Source organism: Convolutriloba macropyga, chromosome 10, assembly GCF_964194025.1.
Source record: "Convolutriloba macropyga chromosome 10, txConMacr16.3, whole genome shotgun sequence".
Classification (NCBI taxonomy): domain Eukaryota; kingdom Metazoa; phylum Xenacoelomorpha; order Acoela; family Convolutidae; genus Convolutriloba; species Convolutriloba macropyga.
The window spans coordinates 21,775,915-21,800,818 of NC_134477.1; the positions used below are offsets into that span (position 1 = coordinate 21,775,915).

General features: G+C 33.0%; 1 protein-coding gene across 1 annotated transcript; it reads right to left on the reverse strand.

The window, feature by feature from the left end:
- Positions 1-11,238: 11,238 nt before the first annotated feature.
- On the reverse strand, positions 11,239-23,787 carry LOC142347959 (uncharacterized). Its single transcript, XM_075399125.1, has 5 exons — positions 23,779-23,787; positions 23,619-23,735; positions 19,899-20,039; positions 12,897-13,238; positions 11,239-11,829 (listed from the first exon to the last, which is right to left on the reverse strand). Exons 1-5 carry the CDS (start codon positions 23,785-23,787, stop codon positions 11,431-11,433), a joined length of 1,008 nt encoding a protein of 335 aa, XP_075255240.1. The 3' UTR covers positions 11,239-11,430.
- Between the last annotated feature and the right edge of the window lie 1,117 nt (positions 23,788-24,904).

Here is a 24,904-nt window from a genome sequence, read left to right on the forward strand (position 1 = left end):
TTAGAAGAAGAATTCGCGCGTTCAGGGGAACTTGATGTCTTATAAGATAAATTGATCTTATAGCATGAGCCATCTTTTTCATGGTTTTATGCAGCTGCTCTTCGAAACTAAGATTCCTGTCAATTTGAATACCAAGATATCAGCAACTTTTTTGTGCTGTGAGAACTTCGTTTTTGTAAAAAATAGATCCGAAATCTGAATTATCACGCGAGAAAAAGATTAAATCTGTTTTGTTTATATTCAAAATTAGTTTGTTCATCTCTACATATTCTTCTGTTTTTTAAAAAATTTCCGTGACTTTTCCATGTAAGCTACCTTTCTGTCCACAACAGAAAATACTTGTGTCATCTGCGAATTGAATTACTTTTTCCGTTGTGCTTATATTAGATGAGAAATCGTTCACATATAAAAGAAAAGTGAGTGGTCCTAAAACAGTTCCTTGTGGCACACAGTGATTCAAAATTTCACAATCAGAGAATATGCCATTAAGTTTTACTTTTGTCTGCGGTTGGCAAGAAATGAAAACAGAAATTCTTTCGCTTCCTGGGAAAAACCATACATTTCAATTTTTTAAGGAAAATGTTATGCGAAATGGAAGTAAACGATTTTGCAAGGTCTAGAAAAATAGCAAAGGTTTCTTTGCTCTGATCTATATTAGCCGAAACTGTTTCAACCAGTTCTAGAATTGCATCAGTTGCAGACTTTTTTTCTGAAATCTGAATTGCTCTTTGTTTATAATTTTATGCTTATCAATGTACTCCATCATCTGATTCAGAAGGAGGTGCTCAAAAATTTTTTTTACAACTTGGAGTTACAGAAATTGGTCGATAGTTTGCGCTATCTAATTTATCACCTTTTTTGAAAATTGGTGTTACATAGGCTAGTTTCATTTTAGTTGGGAAAATTTTGTCCTTAATGCACTCATTTAAGGCGAATTGTAGATGTACGCCTATAGCTAATTGGCAAGACTTTATGAGTCGTATTGAGATTTCACCAGGTCTGGCTGCTTTGTTATCGTCCAGCGAGTCAATGACTGAATAAAGTTCTTTTTTAGTCACAATTCTGAATGTGAATTCAGGTATTTTAAGTTTATCAGGGTATTTACAAGCAATATCCAAACCTTTCAAAACACCTAGATTAGCAAATGATCTATTCAGACAATTGACAATATTTTTTGGTTCCCTTGAAATATCACCACTGTCTAATATAATTTCGTCAACATTGACAATTCTTTCATTCGGACTGGTCTTTTGTTTAATGAATTTCCATTGTTTCTTGCTTGTTGGTAAATTTTTGACGAAATTGATGCAAAAATTGTTGTGCGCCTCCCTTAGTCTCGTATTAACTAAGTTTCTTAAGCGCTTAAATTCCTTGTACGTCTCGCTGTCAGGATTTGTTTCCCATTTATTGAACAAAAAATGTTTTTTTTTTGCAATCAATTGTTTCAATTCTTGTGTTAACCAGGGCTTAGAATTCTTATAAGTTTCTCCCCCCCTTTTTTTTAACACTCTGAATTGGTGCATGTTTTTCAACGATTTTCTCAAAAATATTGAGGAATGAATCAAACATATCGTTGCCATTCTCACATTGCTACATTCTACACCATTCGGCGAGGGCAAGATCTCTGTTAAATTTAGAGCGTGAGAAAATTCGAAAATTTCTCATCGTTTTTATGTTGTGACTCTCAGATTTCAATGAGAGGTTTGATTCGAAAATAACAAGAAAATGATCGGAGTTAAAAGGGGTTGTTGTGACATTGTAGACAATTATCTGATCTTTTGGAACGAAACAGTGATCAATAAGCGTAAATGTTTTATCAGTACCTCTGGTTGCATCCCCTAGGTTAACAATTTCTAATCCTGAATTTGACGCAAAAATGTCTAGTTTACTTTTTTCTGTCTTGTTCAGATAATTCAAGTTGTAATCTCCCAGCAAATTAACGTTATCTGTAACGCTTGAGGCTCCCGATAATTCGGTACTAAACTGCTCAAGAAAATACTCACCAAGATGTTTGTTTGGGCAATAAGAAACGTTAACAAAAAGTTTTTCAGTCAGTTATTTCAACCCAAATGGATTAAAAAAACTCTCATTAACCGTTTCATGGCTTGATTTAATACGGCGGTAAATTTTTTCGGGACAAACATACCTACTCCTCCGCCCTTTGAAGCCCTTGTTTTGTCTGATCTACATTTCCCAAAGAAAGTATGCGATGCTGCTAAAAAGTTGTTTTCAATATTACAATCAGTGTCCAACCAGGTTTCAGTTACAGTAACAAACGTATTAATAGGAGCTGTTTGCAAAATCTTGTTCTTCAAGCTTTGACAATTAATAATGAAAAATAAAGGCGAGTGGCTTTCTCGAGAGAATTCTGTTTCTTTTTCTCAAAATTATCGTTTTTTCTCGCGTCGTAGCGATTCTCTTACTTATGTACTTGAGCAACCGGCACTCTAAGTTGAAAGGTTGCAACGCCAAGAAGAAAAACAGAAAAAAAAACAAAATTTTAGACCCATAATAGGCACAAAAAGTTTATCTACAGGAAGTCACAGTTTCGAACAGTTGGTCAAAATTAGCTGACAAGAATAAGAGGAGAAAAAGCTGCAAAGCTTATTGCATATACATCAGTATTTTTTGTTTGTGATGTATCCAAGATCAGCTGATTGTGCATAAACTCATGCAAAGATTTTACTTTGATATAAATTACGTATATCAAAAAAATTTGCTGAAGTTTAATTTGCACTTCATTTCTATTTTACCCAAAAATTTGCCTAAAATCCTGTCAAAATGAAGTCTCTGTAAAAAAATTCACCCAATTAGGATTTTCAATTGAATTATTGTTGTCGCTCTGAGAAAGACATGAGTCCCTGAAGACTGGATGTAGAAATTCTAATAAATTTATTTTTCTATGAAAAATTTTGTTGTCCACTAACTTCTTTTTATCAGTTTAGCTCAATATCATCAATATATGCCAATCTAAATTGAGATTTCAATAGGCGTTATTGTTTTCGAGTCCTTTTTCCGCTTTTTATTTCTTTTCAATTGCGCTGGAAGGCAAAAGTCAAATTTGTTTCTCTCTTTGTCAGAAAATGGAAGTATAAAACTGTCAGTTTTTAAAATGATTTTTATTATCAGTTCTTTCTTTTTTTGTCTCTTTACGCATAAAAATTTTGTTGAAGACGAACAGACATAAAAAGTTTCTTTAAAAAGGAAATTTCTTCTGCATAAATTTTTTGTTTAATTTTTCTTATCGAATATGTTCTGCAAAGTTTGTCAATTATTTAAAAAGTACTATGAAGTACTGCAGTTGTGGGAATATGGAAAGTGTTTGAAACTGCTTCAAAAATTTGAAAAATTTCAAAAGAAAGACAATCTTTTGTTTAGTTTTAAGTTTTAAAGAGAATTTTTTTGAAAAAATCTTTCATTAAACACAAAGAATGGATTATGCATTTGAAAAACCAGGAGAACCGGCCTTCAAATTTGAGAATAAATTGCACAGGCTAAAAATGAAAACTTCCATCCGAAGGAGTGCAAAAATTTTTCCTAATAATTAAACAACCATCTGGACAATGAACATTATTTCCTAGTGAGTGGTTTAGAAAATTACTATGGCATCTTCAAGATTTTTTACTTCTAAAAATTCTGCATAAATCATCGGCGGAGTTAGTTTTTTATTCAATTTTCGATCCATCGATAAGATTTATTTTCTTCATAAGTTCCGATCCATCGATGGGACTTGTTTTTTACGAAAATTCCTATCCATGGTTGGAATTTAATTTTTTTAACTAAAATTTCGATCCTTCGATGGGTTTTTTTGATGCTAAGATTTTTTTCTGATACATCAGTGCTTTGCTGCTTCATCTAAAAAAAACCAAAAAGATCTTGACCCAGGCGGCCAACCCGCTCTTTTTTACCATTTCTATATGCTCCTCAGCCAGCTTAAACAGATTTCACGCTTTAGAATTTTGACAAAATGCTTTTTTATGATGGGTTGAAACATTGTGCGAGCGCACATTACCGATTATCCTTGTTTACTTTCAAGCTTTTGGAATAACTTCGCTTCTGTTCAATCGGGGTCTATTGTTAGTCTGAACAGCGCATCAAAAATTAAATCCACCGTGATCGAATTGAACAATAGAGTTTGAGTATCCTAGCTGTTCATTATTAACAAAACTCCCAATTAAGGGGCGGTACAGTGAAAGATGCATTCAATTTTTTTTTCAAATTTTAAGTTTTTCAACATCAATAAATAATATATAAACAACGGAACCTGTCCAAAAACTTTCAACGCTTTCTGATAAATAATTCACATATTGTCACTTCATTCTCGAAAAATCAGCTCTTGAACAATTGATAAGCGTTATTGTTAGGCGTGCTGAGTAAATTTACTCGTTCGTTTAAACTTTTGAGAACTTTTCTTTCTGAGTCCAAAAATCTTTTATGACTTCTCACGTATTATATTTGAGTTTTCAAACAATTCTTCTTCTTTCCTTTGATGTGAATATATGCTATAAAGTTCCATTAGCTAGCAGAAATGTCAATTTTCATGAATTTACTCCCCATTACAAAGCTCTGGGTTATGAAATCCGACAGTTTTCCGCTAAAAATCATCTAGAATGTTCCATTAGTTGCCTAGCCGACCCTGATTGTAAGTCATACTCCTTCTGCAATGGATTATGTTTCCTGAACGAAATTGGTTTTGAGGCACTGAGACGAAATGGGCGAGACCATATTTTCTCATCAACTGACAAAAATTGCAATCTTTTGAGTATGAACAAACACTTTGTTCCACAATGCAAACAAGCAGGCATAAATCGCTCAGTTCGAGACGATTCAAACACAACTATCTGCAAAATCAACAAAAAGCGGGTCGATGGGGTATTTTTAGAGCGGGTATATTTCAATATTTCTGTAAACACTTCGGAAGAATTTAGAGGGTTCAGTACAAGAAAATGTTTGCCCGAAACAGCTTTGAATGGCGGATTTTGTTAAAATTCAAACGAAACTCAAGAAGTTTGGGTAAAATGGTCTTGGGAAACGAAAGACCACAACCAGGCGATAGAATTTTGTGAAAACTTGGGCGGAATTTTATATCCAGACTTAAACGGCGACCAAGCAGAGCTCGAATTCTTGAAACGCTATTCGGATGTGCAAATTTGGCTAGGAGTTCAATCCGAGGAAAAGTGGTACAAGTGGAAAAACCTCAGAGGCGAAAAAATGACACCAGATCGTATTTTCTGGCATAGATTTGAGAAGAAGGGAGATGGAATGGTGGGTAGAATTAAAACATACAATGCGAGAGTGGATATGGTGTCTCCTTTGCTTAAGGGAGATACAGTTTGCCAAATGATGCTATAACTCAATGAGATTATGTACAAACCCACTGTGGTATTTGCTAAAAAGTAGACCTCAGCTACAGTCGCAGTTTTGTTAGCTTGATATACCGCAAGCTGGGTTATTACAATTGCAGTATTTTCATTATGTAAAGATGAAAACAAAACGGACAGTTTTTAAACAAAAACGTAACTGATTGACCTGTCGAAGTCGCCGCAAAAGTTATGTAATAAATTCTCTGACAGCTTCTGAAAAAAATATCTGTATAAATGTTACGTAATTATCCGCAAAGTGTGCTGGATTTTTGGTATATTTCCTATAAAAGTTTGGTAATTTTCAACACCTCAGGTGGATTTTTATATAAAAAATATATTCTATGAAATTGTATCTCTTCAGCGGCTCTAAGAGCATTTTTTTACACTTTTGTGAAGACATTAATATCTTCGTCTCAACAGGTTCAGCAATATTTTCAAAGCATTCAATACCTTGGCAAGTTCAATCTCGAACTCCAGTCTCTGGTACCTTAGCCTTCTGCTCTTCCAGTGCACCACTTGGCCTCGGAACACCTACCATTTCAACTGCTTTTGCAGTGAAAAGGCTTCCATTGCTTTTCGTAAATGATTCCACAATGTCTTGTCCACGCTTTTTTGCACACATAATCGAGACATTATTTATGCAAGTTCTTCCCTTTCAGCACATTCCCTGTTCTAGACCAGTTATTATTGAAAGACCATCCTCGACCGATTTAAGGCATGAAAGACAGATTTTTAGTATAAAAAGATTTTGTATGGTCTTCGCGTGATGTCCTCGACTTTGGCTGGAACTAAAACAACCGTCTTCTACTTTGGCTTGACTATAAAAATTTTCCTGGAATTTGGCTTGACAAAAAAACGTTCATAATTCAGCCGGACAATAAGACGTGTCCTGGGAACAGGCTGGAAAATAAAACGTGTCCCGGAATTTGGCTGGACAATAAAACCTGCACTGGAACGATAATTTTTTATGTGCAACTTAATTCCTCAACTAATGCTTATAACGTAGTCACCATGCATGCTCCTTCATCTTTTTCGATTAAGAAGAACCGGCAATCAATCTGTCAACAATCAGCATTGTTTTTGTAAAAAAAATGACAATTTATAAATTTGAAAGAGAAAACGTTGAAGAACTTCTCATTTTCATCATGGCCTATGGGAAGAAAATCACTACAATTAAACTACATAGTTTAGTTCAACCGACTATTGTGGCATTAGAGTCCAGCTGCTAAAACTGTTTAATTGTAGTGGTCTTCTTCCAATTAGCCATGATGCAAAATTTGACGTTATTAAATGTTGTCTCTTTCAAAATTATAAATTGTCATTTTATTCAAAACTATGCTAATTTTTGACAGATGCCAGTTCTTCTACATTGCAAAAGATGAAGGAGCATGCATGTTGACTACGTTATTGGCAGTAGTTGACGAATAAATTTGCTCTTTAGCAGTTTTCCAACGGTTTTCTAAGCTGGACTTCTCTGACCGGTTCAATGCTGATTAGTTTTTCACCGGTGTTGCTTCCGTATGTTCAGAAGCAGAAAAATTACTAACAATCCGATTTTGCTTAAAAAACCAGACTTCTGAATCGACTTTTGCTCGGTTCATCAAAAGATCATGCTCGACACAAGATAACTAAAAAAAGAACATTAACTCGACACAAGAAACGAAAATCGCTGGACCTATGAAATGAATCAGCTTAGACTTTAACTTCGGTCTTCGACCCTAGCCCCGGGAATTGAAAGCCCTTTTCACAATTTATGGTCTGGACTAGGTTTTTTGTAATCCTTTCCAAACGTGCTCATTTGATTTCTAAACCTAACTTACATGTCTTATAGAATTTCAGCATATTTATAGCTCCGATAGCTAAAGCTGAGTGTAACTACTATTTGATTTTTTTTGTCCAAACGCGAAGAGAAGTATTGATTTTATAACAGTCTACTTATTGCTTTTTCAAAGGAAGTACTTTTGTTCATCAGGCATTTTGATCAAATTTCTGGCTGATTTAGAGAACTTTAATGTTCAGTTGACTCTACTATTGAAAGACTTCTTGGCTTTGAGTGGTTTATCTGACAGTGTAGTCCATAGAGTTAGCCAATTTTTTTGTTTTAGTAGTAAACAATAAGCCTTGATTGAGCAACTTATTGTTCGCTAATCATTTGATAAAAGATTTTCTTTGAGCCACTTACGGCATTTCAAAGACGAATTTGGCATAAAATTTCCAAGATTTTCCTGAAAAAAATTGTTTGCTGCTTTTTTTTTAAATTTCGAAACACTTTTCTGTACTCAACCAATGCGAGAATTGGTTGAAAAAAAACTTGTCGTAATTTTTTTTGAGCGATATAGCTTAAATATTAAAGCTCTCACTGTCTGATATCAGTTGTTATTTTTGCAATCTAAAACAATTTTTTGAATGGAGATGGTGAGTCATCAGGATACGACAGGGCTGAGCAGATATTCCATTTTCAGTGTGTTTTTTACATATTGGAAAGTTCGATCTATTTTATGTTAAATCTTGTCTTCAAATTATTTGCCTAAAATACTCATTGTTATTGTGTTACCCGTGTTTTTGCCAAATCATCCCCTGAATTCTGGTAGAAATATTGATTTTTTCGCAGCTCCTGTACATACCATAAATTATTCTTGTTCCAGAGCTTTCAGTAGTTTTTCCTGAACAAAAATTTTTTTCGTTTTGTTTAAACTTTTTTTGTTTTTTTTTTTCATTTTTTCTAATGCATGGCTTATGCGGTCATCAGTAAGTACTCTGTTGACATTTTTGCTACATGAGAACATAAGTATGGTCATATTTTGATTCATCCTAGTCAATGAATTATTAGGGTAGAAATTTTTTCAGAATGTTGTGAAAGTCTACATTCAATTTCAAACGCTTCATGCAACATGTACTTATGAAGTGCTACATTTGACTTTTCTTGTATATTCAAGAAATTTTTTGTGAACGATGTTTACGCTGTAGTTATATTTTAGTTAATGTTCAATTTCTTGCGACTAATGACAAATGACTTCCCACTAAATTTTATGTCGGTTTCGTTTTTATTTTTGTTACAAACATATGACATCACGGTCACTTAAAACCATTTTCTAATATATTTCAAACTTTGGAACTGAATTGCGTGCGTGAAGTCCCTTTCACAATTGTTGGCTCAAGTTTTTCCTTCATTCGCGCGAATATTGATTTAGTTACACCTGACTTTCCTCTATTTCAAAAAGTATTTAACTCTATTTCAAAATTTTTGTTTTCTTTAAGCCATCATAACCCAGAGACGTTGAGTGCAACTAAGTATATATAAACCTAATTGAATATTTATTTGAAGAGTGCAGCGTTTTAGTAGGTAAGTCTAACTCCATTTCAGACTTCATTAATTTAAAAAAAACTTTTCTATTTCTATAAAATTAAATATAAGTCTCAATCTTTTGTTATGTATTCAGGCACCGCAGTTTCATAAAAACATGGCAAATTTTATTTCACAATCTGCCAACTATGCTTTAAAACTGCTTGCTTCATCAGTTTTTCTCTATATCTTGGATGGGCTGATGAATTTATGGAAAGGAATGTTCTCAAAATCACTTGATTTTTTTATCGAAATATGAAATATAGTCCTTAGACTATATTTCATATTTCGATAAAAAAATCAAGTGATTTTGAGAACAACGCTGTTTCGCGTTGAAATGCTTTCCACAAATTTGGATGGTCATTTTGATGGTACAATTGTGATGAAAAAACTAATTCAAATTATTGCAAAATTTCTTCCTGAATTGTCCCAAAATGATAAATCTATGGAAAGGATTGTTCTCAAAATCACTTCATTTTTGTCGAAATATGAAACTTAGTCTAAACTGTCGCAAGCTGAAACGCTATCCAAAATTTTGGAGGATTATTTTGATGGTACAATTGTGTTGAAAAAAGCTAATTCAAAACTATTTCAAAGTTTCTTTCTGAATTCTCCCAAAATTACACATTATTTTCAAAATCACACACAAGTGTATGAACTTTAAACTTTTTAGGGTGTTTAAATTGATTAAATTATATATATATATATATATATATATATATATATATATATAAATATATGTATAGGTTAACATATATAAATTTATAAAATTATACCATTTAAACACCTTAAAAAAGTTTATACACTCTTAAAAATGTGTAATGGTCGGAGAATTCAGGAAGAAACTTTGAAATTATTTTAAATGGGCTTTTTCAACACAATTTTAGCATCAAATTGATCCTACAAAATTTTGGACAGCGTATATAGCATATATGAATAGCTGAATATATTTGTGCAGCGCATGCTTAGAAAAAACTAAAAAAAATGAATGATACTGGATCTAGAATGAGAATTTAAATTGTATTAGGCCAGGGGGATTTCTGTCAAACGACTTGCAATATGAAGCTATTGAATTCAAAATTTTGCGTATTTAAAATTTTGCGCTCAAAGTTATCAGGCAGATAAGAGTTCGCTTTGTACTGATCATCGTGGAGTAACTTACAGAGAGTTTGGGCGCCAAAAGAACAAATTTCATCATTTACAATAAAATAATATGTCAAAAACTATCATGGACAAAACTATACTTGGAAGACGCTTTTTGTTTTGCGATTTAAAAGTTCACCAAGCAATTGTAAGTTATTTTTGGGTAAGGTGATCTTAAAGAAGTAAACAAAAACCGAAGGAGTTGATTTCTTAGAAGATGCAAATACCGACTTGCATTAGCCATTATCCCTAAAACCATGTTGAGATGATTTTCAAAAATTAGGTTTCAATCAATTTGTACTCCTAGAAAGCGACAAACAAGAGCTGGTTTAGCAACTTCACCTTTAAAAGAAAACTCTGTGTCTGAATTCGTATGATTTGTAAAGAAGAAAAACTCTGTTTTATCGGCATTTAATGTGAGTTGATTCTGTCAGGTATTTGTCTGCGTTTAATTTTTTTTTTCAAATTTGTAAAGGAATATTTTCTTTGCTTTCAAAATTGCAAATAACACTAGTGTCTGCAAATTGAATGATGTCATTTTTACCTTCTAGTTTTTCATAAAAAATAGTTGACGTATAACATATCAACAATTCACCTCAACTTCAATTCGAAAAAGCGTCTATTTATAATTTTGAACAGATATTGGGGAAATAAATTGCGCTGGATAAATTCTGCGAGATTGTTGTTAAGATTCTCGAAAAGACTCAAACGCTAATGGTAGAAATTGGATTCAATTGGATTTTCAGATCTCCCTCAGCAATGTTTAGAGCAAAATCACACATCCAAGTGGCCTCTGAGTTGAGAATTTACGTCTATCGAGACTGGTTGAGTATAGCTACCTCTAACACGCGTTGTCGTCCCGCGGACTAAATAGGCAAGAAAAAAATTTCTTGGAAATAAGTTTTTATCATACAGCAAGTTGATTATAGTCTCGTAATCAATCATTTGGTCATAACAAGTTATAGCATGGTCACCTTTTTGCTCCAAAATTTCGCTCTACGAGTAAGAACATTTCCTTTCATCGGCATATAACAGAACTCAAACCAGGTATTTCATAGCTGTTGTAAATGTGTTTGGTACAAGGTGAAGACGAAGAGATGGCCCCCACAAAAGTCAATCAACTGATTGAGGCAAGCAAAGACACAACAACTGAACCTTTTCCCTACTTGGTGCTTTAATTCCAACCAAATTAGGAAGAACAGAATGATGAAGGGGATGCTGAATCATGTACTGAATATGTTGCATTTAATTTCAAATTGTTCAGTGTTTCAAACTTTTTAAAAAAAGTATATAAATTTGTTTTTGAATTTGTGTTTTTATTTTTCTTTTTTTTTTAAGTGCATGCAATATTCATTAAAATGGCATGTGACCAAAGTAATGAAGCCACCGCAAAAATTTTGTTGATTTAAATTACTTACTATTCTAAATATATTATAGAATGATTTTAAACAAACAAATGAAGACAAAACTGTTCTAAATTAATGAATAAAATAATAATTTTTTTTTCGATAAATGTCTATATTTGGATAAGTTTTCTATTCAACCAATGTTCCGGAAGACTTTATAAAGCTTGGAGTTATTTTATCCTGAATCATCCGCATATCTGAAATGAGCAGAGTTGGGTGTTGAACAATCACTGTCCTCTCCAAATGATTGCTTGTTTCCTTTCCAAAACTGTTCAGCTATCTTCACTTTTGGACCTGAACACTTTTGCTGCTCTTTTTGTTCTTCAAACTGAACAAAATGAATTTTCGTCCTGATATCGTTTTGATCAACTTGAACACTAAGCAAAGTCTCGTTCTCCTGATTTTGAGACAAAGTGTTTGTTCGAATTGGCGCATTTTGATTGGCTGAAAATACGATCGGTTGTGTGTCAAGTGTCGGTATCTTTTTGAAGTCAGTATTTGAGGTGAATGGTTTAATTGGAGTTATTTTCTCAATATCTTCGTACTCTGCAACGTACTGGTAGTTGTCAGCCTTCTAAGAAAAATTTAAATAAGCCATTGCGCCAGTTTTGAGTGAGAAAATTAGATCAGGATTTATTCAGATCAACGCAATCAGTCACAACGTATAACCAAGAGCAAGAAATGCTTGAATGAACAAAAGTAATTGAGACTTTTGCAGATGGTGACGAATTATGGAGATTCAGTGACATGATGACGAAAATGAAAGCAAAAGGAGACAGTTGAAATTTTTTTTAAAGTTTAATTTGAAAATCATTAAAACAAAAAGCTATAAACTGAAATCTTTAACTAGTTTAAGTTACGCCCTGATGAAGCAACTGAGACCTATTGTTATCAGTTGTATGACGTTCAACAGCAAATAAAGAAAAACATAGGCAAAAACAAAAACATCAACAAATTTTTGCTAGATTACAGTGTCTCAGCCAAAAAGAATAAAATATTCAACAAAAACAATTAACATATTCAGATACGGCTTTTTCAACGCAGTCCATTTTCTCCACTATGCATTTTTGTGATTGGATTTGTCAATAATGTGACAATTTGGCAAGGAAATAGAATGAACTCATAAAATAGGCAATTATGCTCAAAAATTAAAAAAAAAATTGAAAACGCGTAGTATCAAAACAAAGAAACCATTAGTTGAAAATAAAACCGTTGTCAACATTAATTTATGACACACAGGAAACCGGTTTTCGACTGTTTTTTCTGAGACTGTTCTCGAAGTTGAGAGAAATAAGATAAAATATTGGAAAGGTTCTACGAGTGTTATATCGATCGGCAAAAATTGACTGAACAAAAAAAACCCATTTGAGTATATAGTTCCTCCCCCACTAAAGTGGGTCGGAACAACAAATGCCTATGATTGACCTAATTGCTTCGCAGATTTAAAACAAAGATTTTTTCTCCATGCGTGTTTTTGTATAATTTTACCATTAAACCCCTCAGAAATTGGTTTAAAAATGAGGTGTCAAAAATATCGGTTGAGATCACATTTTTTTCTCAGTTAGTTTTAAAAAGTATCTTAAGGTCTTTCTCAAAACCGTAAAATTAGGTGGCCCAAGAAAGAATTTCAAATCATATGACGTGGACCAGTCCAAAATTTTTGCAAGAGCAGCGGAGAGAAATTGTTTTCTGTTCAGTAAGGCGTCTTAGATATCTAAGCTCTTTTTGTTCTTCAAACTGAACAAAATGAATTTTCGTCCTGATATCGTTTTGATCAACTTGAACACTAAGCAAAGTCTCGTTCTCCTGATTTTGAGACAAAGTGTTTGTTCGAATTGGCGCATTTTGATTGGCTGAAAATACGATCGGTTGTGTGTCAAGTGTCGGTATCTTTTTGAGGTCAGTATTTGAGGTGAATGGTTTAATTGGAGTTATTTTCTCAATATCTTCGTACTCTGCAACGTACTGGTAGTTGTCAGCCTTCTAAGAAAAATTTAAATAAGCCATTGCGCCAGTTTTGAGTGAGAAAATTAGATCAGGATTTATTCAGATCAACGCAATCAGTCACAACGTATAACCAAGAGCAAGAAATGCTTGAATGAACAAAAGTAATTGAGACTTTTGCAGATGGTGACGAATTATGGAGATTCAAGGACATGATGACGAAAATGAAAGCAAAAGGAGACAGTTGAAATTTTTTTTAAAGTTTAATTTGAAAATCATTAAAACAAAAAGCTATAAACTGAAATCTTTAACTAGTTTAAGTTACGCCCTGATGAAGCAACTGAGACCTATTGTTATCAGTTGTATGACGTTCAACAGCAAATAAAGAAAAACATAGGCAAAAACAAAAACATCAACAAATTTTTGCTAGATTACAGTGTCTCAGCCAGAAAGAATAAAATATTCAACAAAAACAATTAACATATTCAGATACGGCTTTTTCAACGCAGTCCATTTTCTCCACTATGCATTTTTGTGATTGGATTTGTCAAAAATGTGACAATTTGGCAAGGAAATAGAATGAACTCATAAAATAGGCAATTATGCTCAAAAATTAAAAAAAAAATTGAAAACGCGTAGTATCAAAACAAAGAAACCATTAGTTGAAAATAAAACCGTTGTCAACATTAATTTATGACACACAGGAAACCGGTTTTCGACTGTTTTTTCTGAGACTGTTCTCGAAGTTGAGAGAAATAAGATAAAATATTGGAAAGGTTCAAAAATTCACCGATTTTTTCTTAAAACAAATATATTCAAAGTCACAACAGACATTAGGTAACAACTTCAAGAATTGTCTAGGTTCATTTATACCTCTTGAAAAACCAACTGGATCTTTTGATTGGAGACACTTAGTCATTATGCTACAAAAAGTATAACAAGTGAAAGCAAAATTCAAGAAGTTCATTAAAATTTTACGAAAACATTTGGTCAGAGCCATAAAAACCATGAGCTGAACTCTGAAGCCAGAATATAATCTCGTCGGGTCTCCTTTATTGTAAATAGTATCTGTCATTAATTGAGCCCTCATGTGAAATTCTTGTCCGTGTTTGACATAAAAAAGCATTTACGTAGCGGAATTACTTTGAAAAAAAAGGTCGCGTCACATTAAAGTCTAAATTTTTTGTCGTAAGGATCCATGGTGAGATCAAGATCAGCCCAGAAATTGTTGGGAGTGTAGCAAGACACCCAATCGTTCAAATGGTTGAAAAATAGATCAATTTTTAGACAATATTTTTTAGTTTGTCAAAACTAAATAATGCATTTTGTATAACTATCGAGTTTAAATTTGCGAAAACTAGCAAAATTTTAATTCCAGAAGACAGTATTATAACTAGCTCTTTATTTGATGTTAAAAAGAATATGACCAGAGTTTTAGGGTATATACTTCCCGGAAATTTAAAGCAAGTGGGCTAAAATAGCAAATTTGGTCATATATTTGACGAAAAATTTAGGAGTTTTGAAAAATTTAGCAAAAATTTTAACCAAAAAACTCAGATCAAGCAAACTCAACAACAATCCTCTGTCGTTAGACATAAATTCAAAAACACTGCAGTTAAGAATTTTCACATCTTTTATCAAAATTGACGAAAATTTGGTCGAAAATACCGAAAAATGTGAATAAAATGGCTGAATTACGTCTAAAATTCACAAAAAATTAAAACTCGATAACTCCCTATAAAAATCGAAAATTAAAAGAATCTTTTTAATTCCATATTTTACGATGGACGGACTTTCTAATGATACCACTCACAACTCTCTACGAGTGTTATATCGATCGGCAAAAATTGACTGAACAAAAAAAACCCATTTGAGTATATAGTTCCTCCCCCACTAAAGTGGGTCGGAACAACAAATGCCTATGATTGACCTAATTGCTTCGCAGATTTAAAACAAAGATTTTTTCTCCATGCGTGTTTTTGTATAATTTTACCATTAAACCCCTCAGAAATTGGTTTAAAAATGAGGTGTCAAAAATATCGGTTGAGATCACATTTTTTTCTCAGTTAGTTTTAAAAAGTATCTTAAGGTCTTTCTCAAAACCGTAAAATTAGGTGGCCCAAGAAAGAATTTCAAATCATATGACGTGGACCAGTCCAAAATTTTTGCAAGAGCAGCGGAGAGAAATTGTTTTCTGTTCAGTAAGGCGTCTTAGATATCTAAGTTCGTTCCACCAACTTTATCGGTAGTTATCTTTTACGCAACATTATCAAAAACGAGTGATGAAATTAGCTCACGATCAGTCACAAAGTTATAAATGATTCGACATTCTATCTTTTGCACTCTTGCGCTCTCAGACAATCTTTTAATGGAATTCCTGGTTATTTCTTAAATTCAAATGATACATCAAATTGTCAAAAAAAATTATCTATCGAAGTTCAAACTAACCGATGCAAACTAACTTTAACTTCATCTTAATAAAAACCAATTTTTTCAGCCTTATACCAAACAAAAGAGCTGAGGAAACATTGATCTAAATTATATGTTGTCTTCAGTTCCATACTATAGCGGTGAACTAAAAGTTCAAAAAAAGTCTCGCCTCCGACAGTTGAAAACCCGCCTTTTTTCGTTTGAACTGTACGTCATTTTCCTTGCTGATACTGGCAATCTCAATAAATGTTTCTTTGACCGAGCATTTTAAATGCGCGCTTGTGCATATTTTACAAAAGTGCATATTTTACAAAATGTTATCCACTTAAAACACAACTGAAAGTGTAAACTTAAAGTATGTGATACTGCTAACTTAAGAGAGTATCCAATGAAGTTGCCTTTAATGAACTTTTACTTGAAGTGCCACAAGCTTAGTAATTACTTCACATCGGTATTGCTTAAAACTATGAGAACTAGGTATTTTGATTTATGAAAAGAACAAGGAATCTGTGTAATGTGTGTCCGCACATAATGTTCCGAACTCATTCAACCGAGTTGCTGACTTAATTTTCCACCAAATGAGGAGCAGATAGAAATCTCACAAACAATCACTTATCGTTCGAAAATAACCGTTTTATCTAGTTAAAAAACTGTTTTAGCTGTAACTACTATAAAAACGAAACATAAACTCATTAGAAGCGGTGATAGCTGCAATAAAGGAGTGTATGAGACAAGAAGACAAACAACAAACTCAAATCAGAACATTAAGCATTACCTGCGACCAAAACTCAATGTCTATCCATTTTTTTGAAAAAAAGTAAAAACAAGTCAAAATAGCATCCGATAAAAAGTAAACTAAACACAATGGCTTGCATTTCACCAACATAGACTTGGAATCTGTCTTGATTGAGAATAAGTAACAAGTATACAGAAAACAAAGAGTAGCAAAGTTAGAAAATACGTTTACACTTTTTGAAAAACAATTAAATTCAAAGTCAAGGAAGCAGTTAGCTGTGATCCGAAATAATTCAATGGGTTAACATACATAAGTTGAAACAAAAACATCGAGATTGGTCATTATCCGAAATCTCATGCTAGTACAAAAAGAACAAATACAGAAAAAAGTTACCTAAATTTTGGGAGGAAACTGGGTCGAAGCACTTAATATCACAAAAATTTTCTCTAAAAATGTTGAATATAATCGATTGCGCTTCATTTCGACGCCAAAAAAGTGATTTAAAAAAGTAAGTTAACGTGTCATTAATATGATGATCGCAGAAGACAGCAAATGAGACCGTCAAAAATCGGAAAATATCAAAAAAATAGAAACCTAGAAACACGCGTGGTATCAACACCTGAAAACCAGTATTTATTTATAAAACTTTAATTAAAAGTACATTTTAACTCAGTTGCTGAGCAGTGCGTTCTCTCACTAATAGGAACACTCTAAAAAATTCCAGATATAAGACTGAATGTGGAAAATCTCAAAAAACCATTACTTTTTCAATCACAAACTCTTTAAAATCTTATGACAATACAACTGTAAGCTTTCACTTAAAACTGATAAATAGTTTAAACTCTAACTTCTTTAGAACCAAAATTTAAATGTCATTATTGTAATTAAATCAAACCACTACACCATATTACTGAATACAGACAGAAGCTAAAATTTCATGAATATTTTCAAGCAAACGGTGTTGAAGCCTAAATAACATATGTTTTTTTACTGAAATTGTTATGTATAATAATTGGCCTCCGCATTGCACGTAATTTTGATTTGTTTATAATTGAAGTTTAATTTGAAATAATTCTTGTCGGTAACTAGCTTTAATAAACAAAAAATGCAAAAGTACTTTACAAACATGTATACAGGACAATATTACAATTCAAATAATTTTTGAACAAAAAAGTTCCATAACTAAATCAAAACTGTTCCTGCTGTTGCTGCTTTTCAAAAAAAAGTGTAACAAATTTTAACGACAAATTTTAGCTGTCGTGACAAAAAGTTTTTATATCAAATATAATTGATGCATTTTGATAGCTATCAAGTTATCTTTCCAAAAAAGCATTATGCATCAACTGAAAGCATGATGGTTTCTTTAGCAGCTCCCTATATACCGATAGACATCAGATTATGGCAAATCTCGAGGCTTCGTTGAAAGTTTACGAAAACGATTTGTCGGAGCTGTAAAAACCATGAGCAATACTCATAATGCACAATATTGTATCGTCGGATCTTATAGGATCAAAGCGGAACTTCCTATTCATTGAACATTTAAATGAAAAAAAATGCTTTCCTCTATTTCAGATGGAAAAAATGCAAAAAATTCAAAAAGACAGACCCAAAAACAACCGGAATCTTTTTTCATCGCAAATTCATTGATAATACCCAAATTGGCATTGCTATCGCTGCGCGGCTGTTAAAAACGAGAAATTGCGTAACAGGTTTTTTGTTAAACGAAAATCTTAATATGTCAAAAAATAATTTAATTTTTCTTATAAATATCTCTTTACATTAGCGAAAGAAAAAAACTATTTCCAAGAAACTTTCTGAGGAAGTTTATGATATATTTGATTCCATTTTGTATGAAAAAGGAAGAAAAAAAGCAAAAATTTTTTTGAAAATTTTGCGACAACAATTGGTTCAAACACTTCACCAGCTCTCTTCTATCTTTATACGTGAAACCATTGAGACTATCCTTAACAATTTTATCAAATGTTAACAAAAATTGATTAAAATTTATGCAGAAAAGTGTGAACAAAACAGGAAGTTAGGTTAACGTTCACAAAACTCTGAGCCACCATAACTCCTCGGAAAAAAATTGTTTTTGATCGACTTTGTTCGCTGGACAAGATTTGTAATTATACCTTTCACAATCCTGTACAATGAAAATATCGATCATCAAAGATTGACTGAACAAAAAAAAACCCACTTGAGTAGTGGGTCGGAACAATATCTGGTTTTTGGTGATTATTTTAGACCGGCTGGTGACGTGGGTAACGACAAATGAAATTTCTTTAATTTCTTCATATAGCAGTTTATTTTAAGGGGGGATTGTTGTTACATCAAACTGAATGCCGCTACATAAATAAATAAACGAAATCGTAAATAAAGTATTTTCATATCGACTTCAGCATTTTGCTGCTATGGTCATAGAGACCTTCTGCTTTTAACTGCCCTCTTTTTGTATTATTTTATTTTAAGGAGAATAATTACAACACCAAGTTTTTTTGAGTTTGAAAATATATCGAACTAAATTAAAAGTTATCCATATGTCAAACCAATGATTAGATTTCCAATCTGCTCTTTGCTTTAATTGTGAAATCGTTTGGTTTGATATAAATTTTATTTTTATGCATTGTTTCAACATCAACATTATGCACTCAAATAATAAAAAAATTCCTATTGGCAACGCGATTTCAACCAAATCTTCATTCCGTGGAATGAAAGTCTGAAAGACTGTCACTGAAAAACAGTCACAAATTCGATTGAATTTACTCGAGAAAAGGGACTTTTGCCATGTAATGTTTCTCTCGCACCTCACCCCTATCACTGTAACCCCTGAATTGGTATAGTACGGTACGTGCATTTTGGAGTGTTGTACTTTTAGTCATTTGTACTGGTCAGGGAAATTCTTTGAGGCAGAAGAAATATCTAAATTCAGATTCTACTGCAATCCTTCTGAATGGGATCCATTAGAAAACCTTAATCAAAATTGAACCTAATCTTAGTACAGCAAAACCAAAATAGTGGATACCATGTTTTGTATGAGTTAATTTTTATTATTATTAGTATGCTAACTGAAACTTTTTTTTGAACAATAAAAAGTTGGTTCATATTCAACATAAATTTTTATGATGTACAATTTTTGTTATTTTGATTGAACGACTGGTAGAATTGTAGTTATATTCTCATTAAGGGGTCTAACCATTTTTTTACTTAAAATTCGACTAACTTTTTAATTATTTACCCTGGGAGCATAAACGAAAATGTCTAATTCAGATGAAAAAAATGCCTAAAAATTCAAAAAGACAGACCCAAAATCAACCCGAATCTTTTTTGCATTGCAAATTCAATGATGAGACCCAAATTGGTATTGCTATCGCTGCGGGAAAAATTGCGTACTAGGTTTTTTGGCAAACGAAAATCTTAATATGTCAAAAGATAAATTAATTTTTCACTATAAATATCTCTTTACATTAGCGAACGAAAAAAATTGGTTGTAATTTTAAGACAGAATCGCTTCAAAATATTGTAATATAACTAACATTTAGATTGAGAAGGTTGTTTGAACTGACTCTCTGAGCTATCTGGATCCTGGTCTCTATTGCGATGATGGTTATGGTCAGAGCCAGTACCATAAAGCCACACACTATCAATGCTACCGAGATTGGCTTGCTTCTCACAACCTGAAACAAATATTTAGTTATATTTCTCTATTCATGAAGCTTCACCGGTTGACCACCATAAAGCTTTCTAGGCAACCAAATCGAAGCCATTTATGGAGTTTATGGTAATCCGGCAAACATATCCCGGGTCGAGCTTTGGCGGTGAATTTTCGTAAGAAATGCAGTGAATTATTTTTTTCACCGCATTCATACCATTTCTTACATTAATTGGCCACAAAATTGATGCGGTGAATTTTTGTACAAAATGCGGTGAATTTTGTTGCTAATTTTCAGTAAGAGATGCTGTAAAGTGCGGTGAATTATTTTTTTAAAACCGCAATCACCGCATTTCTTACAAAAATTTACCCAAAAACCTCAAACCGGGATCGCTGACCGTGAAAAAAAAGATTGGAGGAAAACTCATTAATGCACTTAAGAAAGTTCTTGGCAGCTTGGAAACCATATCTAACACCATACATATTCATGAAGTCATGTAAGACCTGTAAGTTAATCCCAACTCGACTTCATTAAGTATCTTGGAGTGTTTCTGGATAATAAGTTGTCTTTTAAACCACACATAGAGAGTGTTCTAGAAAGGCTTGGAAGACAATGTGGTATAGTGTCCAAATTGCGACATTATGTTCCAAGGAATGTTCTGTTGAGATACTATTCCTCAAACATTAAACCAATCATTCAATATGGACTGCTAGTGTACGGCTGTGTAAGCTACAGAACATTGGAACAAATTTTGAAGATGCAAAAGAAAATTCTTCGACTTATCTTGTTTCTCAAATATCGACAAAGCGTAAGCGAATACTTTGACAATTTAAATATTTTGACAGTGCACGAGCTTTATGTTTATGAGTTACTGAAATTCGTTTTACGGTCTCTTAATAAACTCCATACTGATGATTATCTTAGTAGCCTCTATGGGTTTGATGTGACAATACATTCAACAAGGAGGTCTCAAAAGAGTTTTCTGAAAATTCCAACGTGTCGAAAAATCCTAGAGAAAAATTCGCTAAATAATTGGGGAACTAAATTGTTAAATATTTTTTATAGACAATGGAATATTTGGTTCAAATTTGTGTAACATGAGTCAATCAGTATTAACTAAAACGGTACACTTTATTCGATGTTTCTTTTTTTCCAGGATCTGTCTAAGCTGATTAATTTATTAAAAAATTGGGTTTTTAAATGTACTACCCTATGGTTGAATGCTAAGAGACATAGCAATTAGGGTTCCCTTTCTGGTGTGAAAAAATGACCCTCTGAAACCTTCGAGTTTTACCTTCTAGTTTACGAGATATGGCCATTTTTGTGATTTTTGAAGGTTCCCTCGGAAAATTTGGTTCCGAAACTTAGAGAAAAAAAGAAAAATTTAAATTTTTTTTTGTTGTTTTTTTTCTGCTCTACGCTTTACTAAGGTGCTGAACTGGACATACTAAACCCAGTAGTACGAACCATATGGCTGTAAATACTGAACTTTTACTTAACTTGACAAATTTACACTATGAAACTCAAAAATTAAAAAAAATTTCCTTACTAAATAATGTCGTTAAGGGCTGCGCTAGTGTGATCCTGCTGGATCCGTTCGCGGTCCTCTCTGGGTACTAACAAAACCTACTCACTCCAAGATACTTTAAAAAAATTTGATTTATCGAATTTTGTTGATCTATTTTGATATGAAATTTTATTGTTTATTTTGTTATCCAGAGGAATTTACTCTCTCTCTCTCTCTCTCTCTCTCTCTCTCTCTCTCTCTCTCTCTCTCTCTCATTAGTTTCTTCATATATGTAAAGCAACCCTATTCGAGAGATGCTTCAAATGAAAATTTTAGTAAAATCGAGTTGGGAGTAATTTCCTTGCCTTAATTACCTTGTCGATCACAATAGTAAAGTCTACCTGACGTCTTTTCCTATGTCTATTCATGATCTTTTCATGTCAATATCGTTCGAACGCGGTCTTTGAATAAGTCGACCCCTCAACTAAGGAAAAATCCATCAGGTTACCATGTCAATTAAAATCACAATTGTACAGGGCTCCCAATCTCAAATTGAACCTATATTTTTAGCTCCAGCTGCAATTGTGATATTGCGACTTTATATTTTCCCGATTTTTTTGGTGCGAATTCCCCTCACGTGTCGCTAATCAAAAACCAAATTGTTCCAACTATTGCTTATATTATGATGCCAGATTTGTTTCTTCTGTTACAAAGTGTAGTTTCTTACATGATTTTGGTTTATTCAAAGTTTGTTTAATCACCCTCTAGTCTTTTTTAACCAACTATTGGTACAGTATTGGCTCTTTTAGCTTAAAATTGTGTCCATATAAATAAATTCTTCAGACATCTTTGAGATATGAATAAGTGCTAGTCGACTATCACTGTTTCAAATGCGCAATTAGTAATCCCAGAGATTTAAAGGTAATTATTTACCATTTTCTCCATTTCTGGCTAAATAACATATCATAGTTTATTGCAAAAACCCATGTTGATGCTCTTTTACATTTTATACAACGATCATATATGATTTCAAACTGTTCATACCTGATTTCCTAGTAGATCTTACTATCAAACCAAAATAATAACTTTTATCTTTTTTTAATCCAATTTAGTGATTTCCGACATCACTTTGTGATTCGCCAAAAGACGCTTAAGTGCCTGGATGTTGGTGACAGAGTAAATCAGTGCTGAATCAGTACAGAGTAAAATTTACAGCATAAAAAATAATATGCTCAGCTTAACTCCCACCAACAAGGTTTGATTTATATGCGATTCGAACTTCCGCGTAGGATTTAATTTGCGAAGCAAGTCGCAACCACTAAGCTAAATGGTCCTTGTGGTAATTGCATACAAACCAGCTTAAGTATAAATAGTGTGTATACTACTATAGTAATTACCAGTTATAAACAACAAAAGTATGACATTACTCTGCTCAGACTTAATTTTAGGGTATGAGTAACTTTCAGACTGTACAGGATAAGATTAGCCTGGGCTAACCCCGTGGCCTCAATATAATCATAATGAAGAACAACTGCACATGAAGAAACTTAAATTATGCTGGAGATGCAATGTTTCAACTGAATTACGGCTCTGAAATGCTCTGATGCTCAAGTCCGGGTTCAATTTTTATTGCATAGTTGTGGCGCTAAATAAAAAAATGAATCTATCTGCATGTCTGATGTTTAGGTATTCTCTGAAGCCAGCTTATACCTATAAATGCTCAATTAAAAAATCCAAAAATTCTACATTTAATTTCAAAATTCTTTTCTAACCAGAGTTATTGTTTTTAACGCTCTATGACTAAACTATACTGGAATATGTGCCTCCAGGCAACGTTCTACATGTTTTCAATTTCTAACATGAATGAAGGTTTTAAAGTTTTTCGTCGTTCAAACAATGATTTCCAGGAAGTCATTTAGTATCGTTGCATGACTAATAAGAAATCATAAAAATCATATATGACAGTATGAAAACTGAGAATCATTTATGACCTGGTAAGAACTCAGAAAAGTTGTATGATGGGTGACCAAGGAAATGGTAGTAGAGATACTCGCCTGAAAATTGTTTATTAAGTAATATATGTTATATTAGAATACCTGTTTGCAATTCATGTCTTTCTGCAACTGTGGATCTCCCATCATGCACAATGGTCCCCAGACCAGACCCACGATCCCTGACAAGAAGATTCCTAGAAACAAATTTGTACTCACTATCTGTGGTATTAAAATCTACCACTGCAGCAACTAAATTGCGGACTTGAGCCATTTCACTGTTCTCATCTGTCTTGTTCTCATGTGAAATAAGAAATGTGATCTTTCCCGTTCGCTGAACCTATAATGAAATCTGAGAATAATTGTTGGTTGCGAGGCAGTATAAGAAGAAGTGATACAATAGCTTATTCTCTTTTTAAAGAAAAACTTTAACGCGCAATTTTCATTCACGAGTATTGCAGAGCATTGTTTCAATATACAGTTTAAATTGAACGGGTGCATATATTTTCAAAATGTTTCCGACAATCAATTTTTTCTGCAGTTCATTTTTTTTATATAAGACCACCAATATAGTATGACTTACAGTGTTGGAGCTGAGCTTAAGGAATAACAAGCTTGCATAGGCGGGGAAAATAGAAACAAAACACTTTCTGTTGTCTTAGTCATTTAATAGTTATAGTTATAGTTCTAGTTCTAGTTACAGTTTGTCACGTGAGAAAAAAGAGAAAAGGGGGAAATAACAAAAAGCAACACACAGAACTCAACGTAGTAGCCGCAGAAAACGGCTGAAAGTATAACTCAGCAAAATATTGCAAAAACAAATTGTCTTGAGCAGTAAATAACGTGTTACTGTGTCTTGAACTAGAAATATTCCTGAGCAGTAAATTGTTACTGTGTCTTGTATTCAAAATATTATTCTTGAGCAGTAAATTATGTTACTCTGGCTTGTACCTACGAATTATTGGAGCTGAAATTCAACTGTTACGACCCCAAATTCTGGTATTCTCAACTTGTGAGTACAAACAGCAAAAGCCAACTTAAGTTTAAATTTGAATATTTTTGCACAAACAGGTCTTAGACATTTATCTTTGTCTTCGATTTGTTTTTCTATCGGATTGAACTGGTATACATAAAGAGATCCCGTATTGTGTGATCTGTAGCAATCCAGTTCAAATTGATAGTTGAAAAAACTAAGATCAGCGAATAGTTAGGAACTAAAATAGTTAATGCAACGGTAAGTACAGCAGAGCGGATATACAGTTACAAAAGTGAACTGCATAAACGAAGTATCCGGACAGATTTTGTAACCACTCAGAACGAACTGGGCGGTGTAAAAGTTTCTTTGTGAAACACAAGGAGAGCAGCCGTTACATTTGGTCCGCCGACCCGGA

Bases quoted from the DNA above. Each gene is read 5' to 3' on its own strand.
- LOC142347959 (XM_075399125.1), bottom strand. The intron at 13,239-19,898 runs GTTAGTTATATT...AATTTTTCTTAG, and splicing joins ACAACCTTCTCAATCTAAAT to AAGGCTGACAACTACCAGTA. The intron at 11,830-12,896 runs GTCATATGATTT...AATTTTTCTTAG, and splicing joins AAAATTTTGGACTGGTCCAC to AAGGCTGACAACTACCAGTA.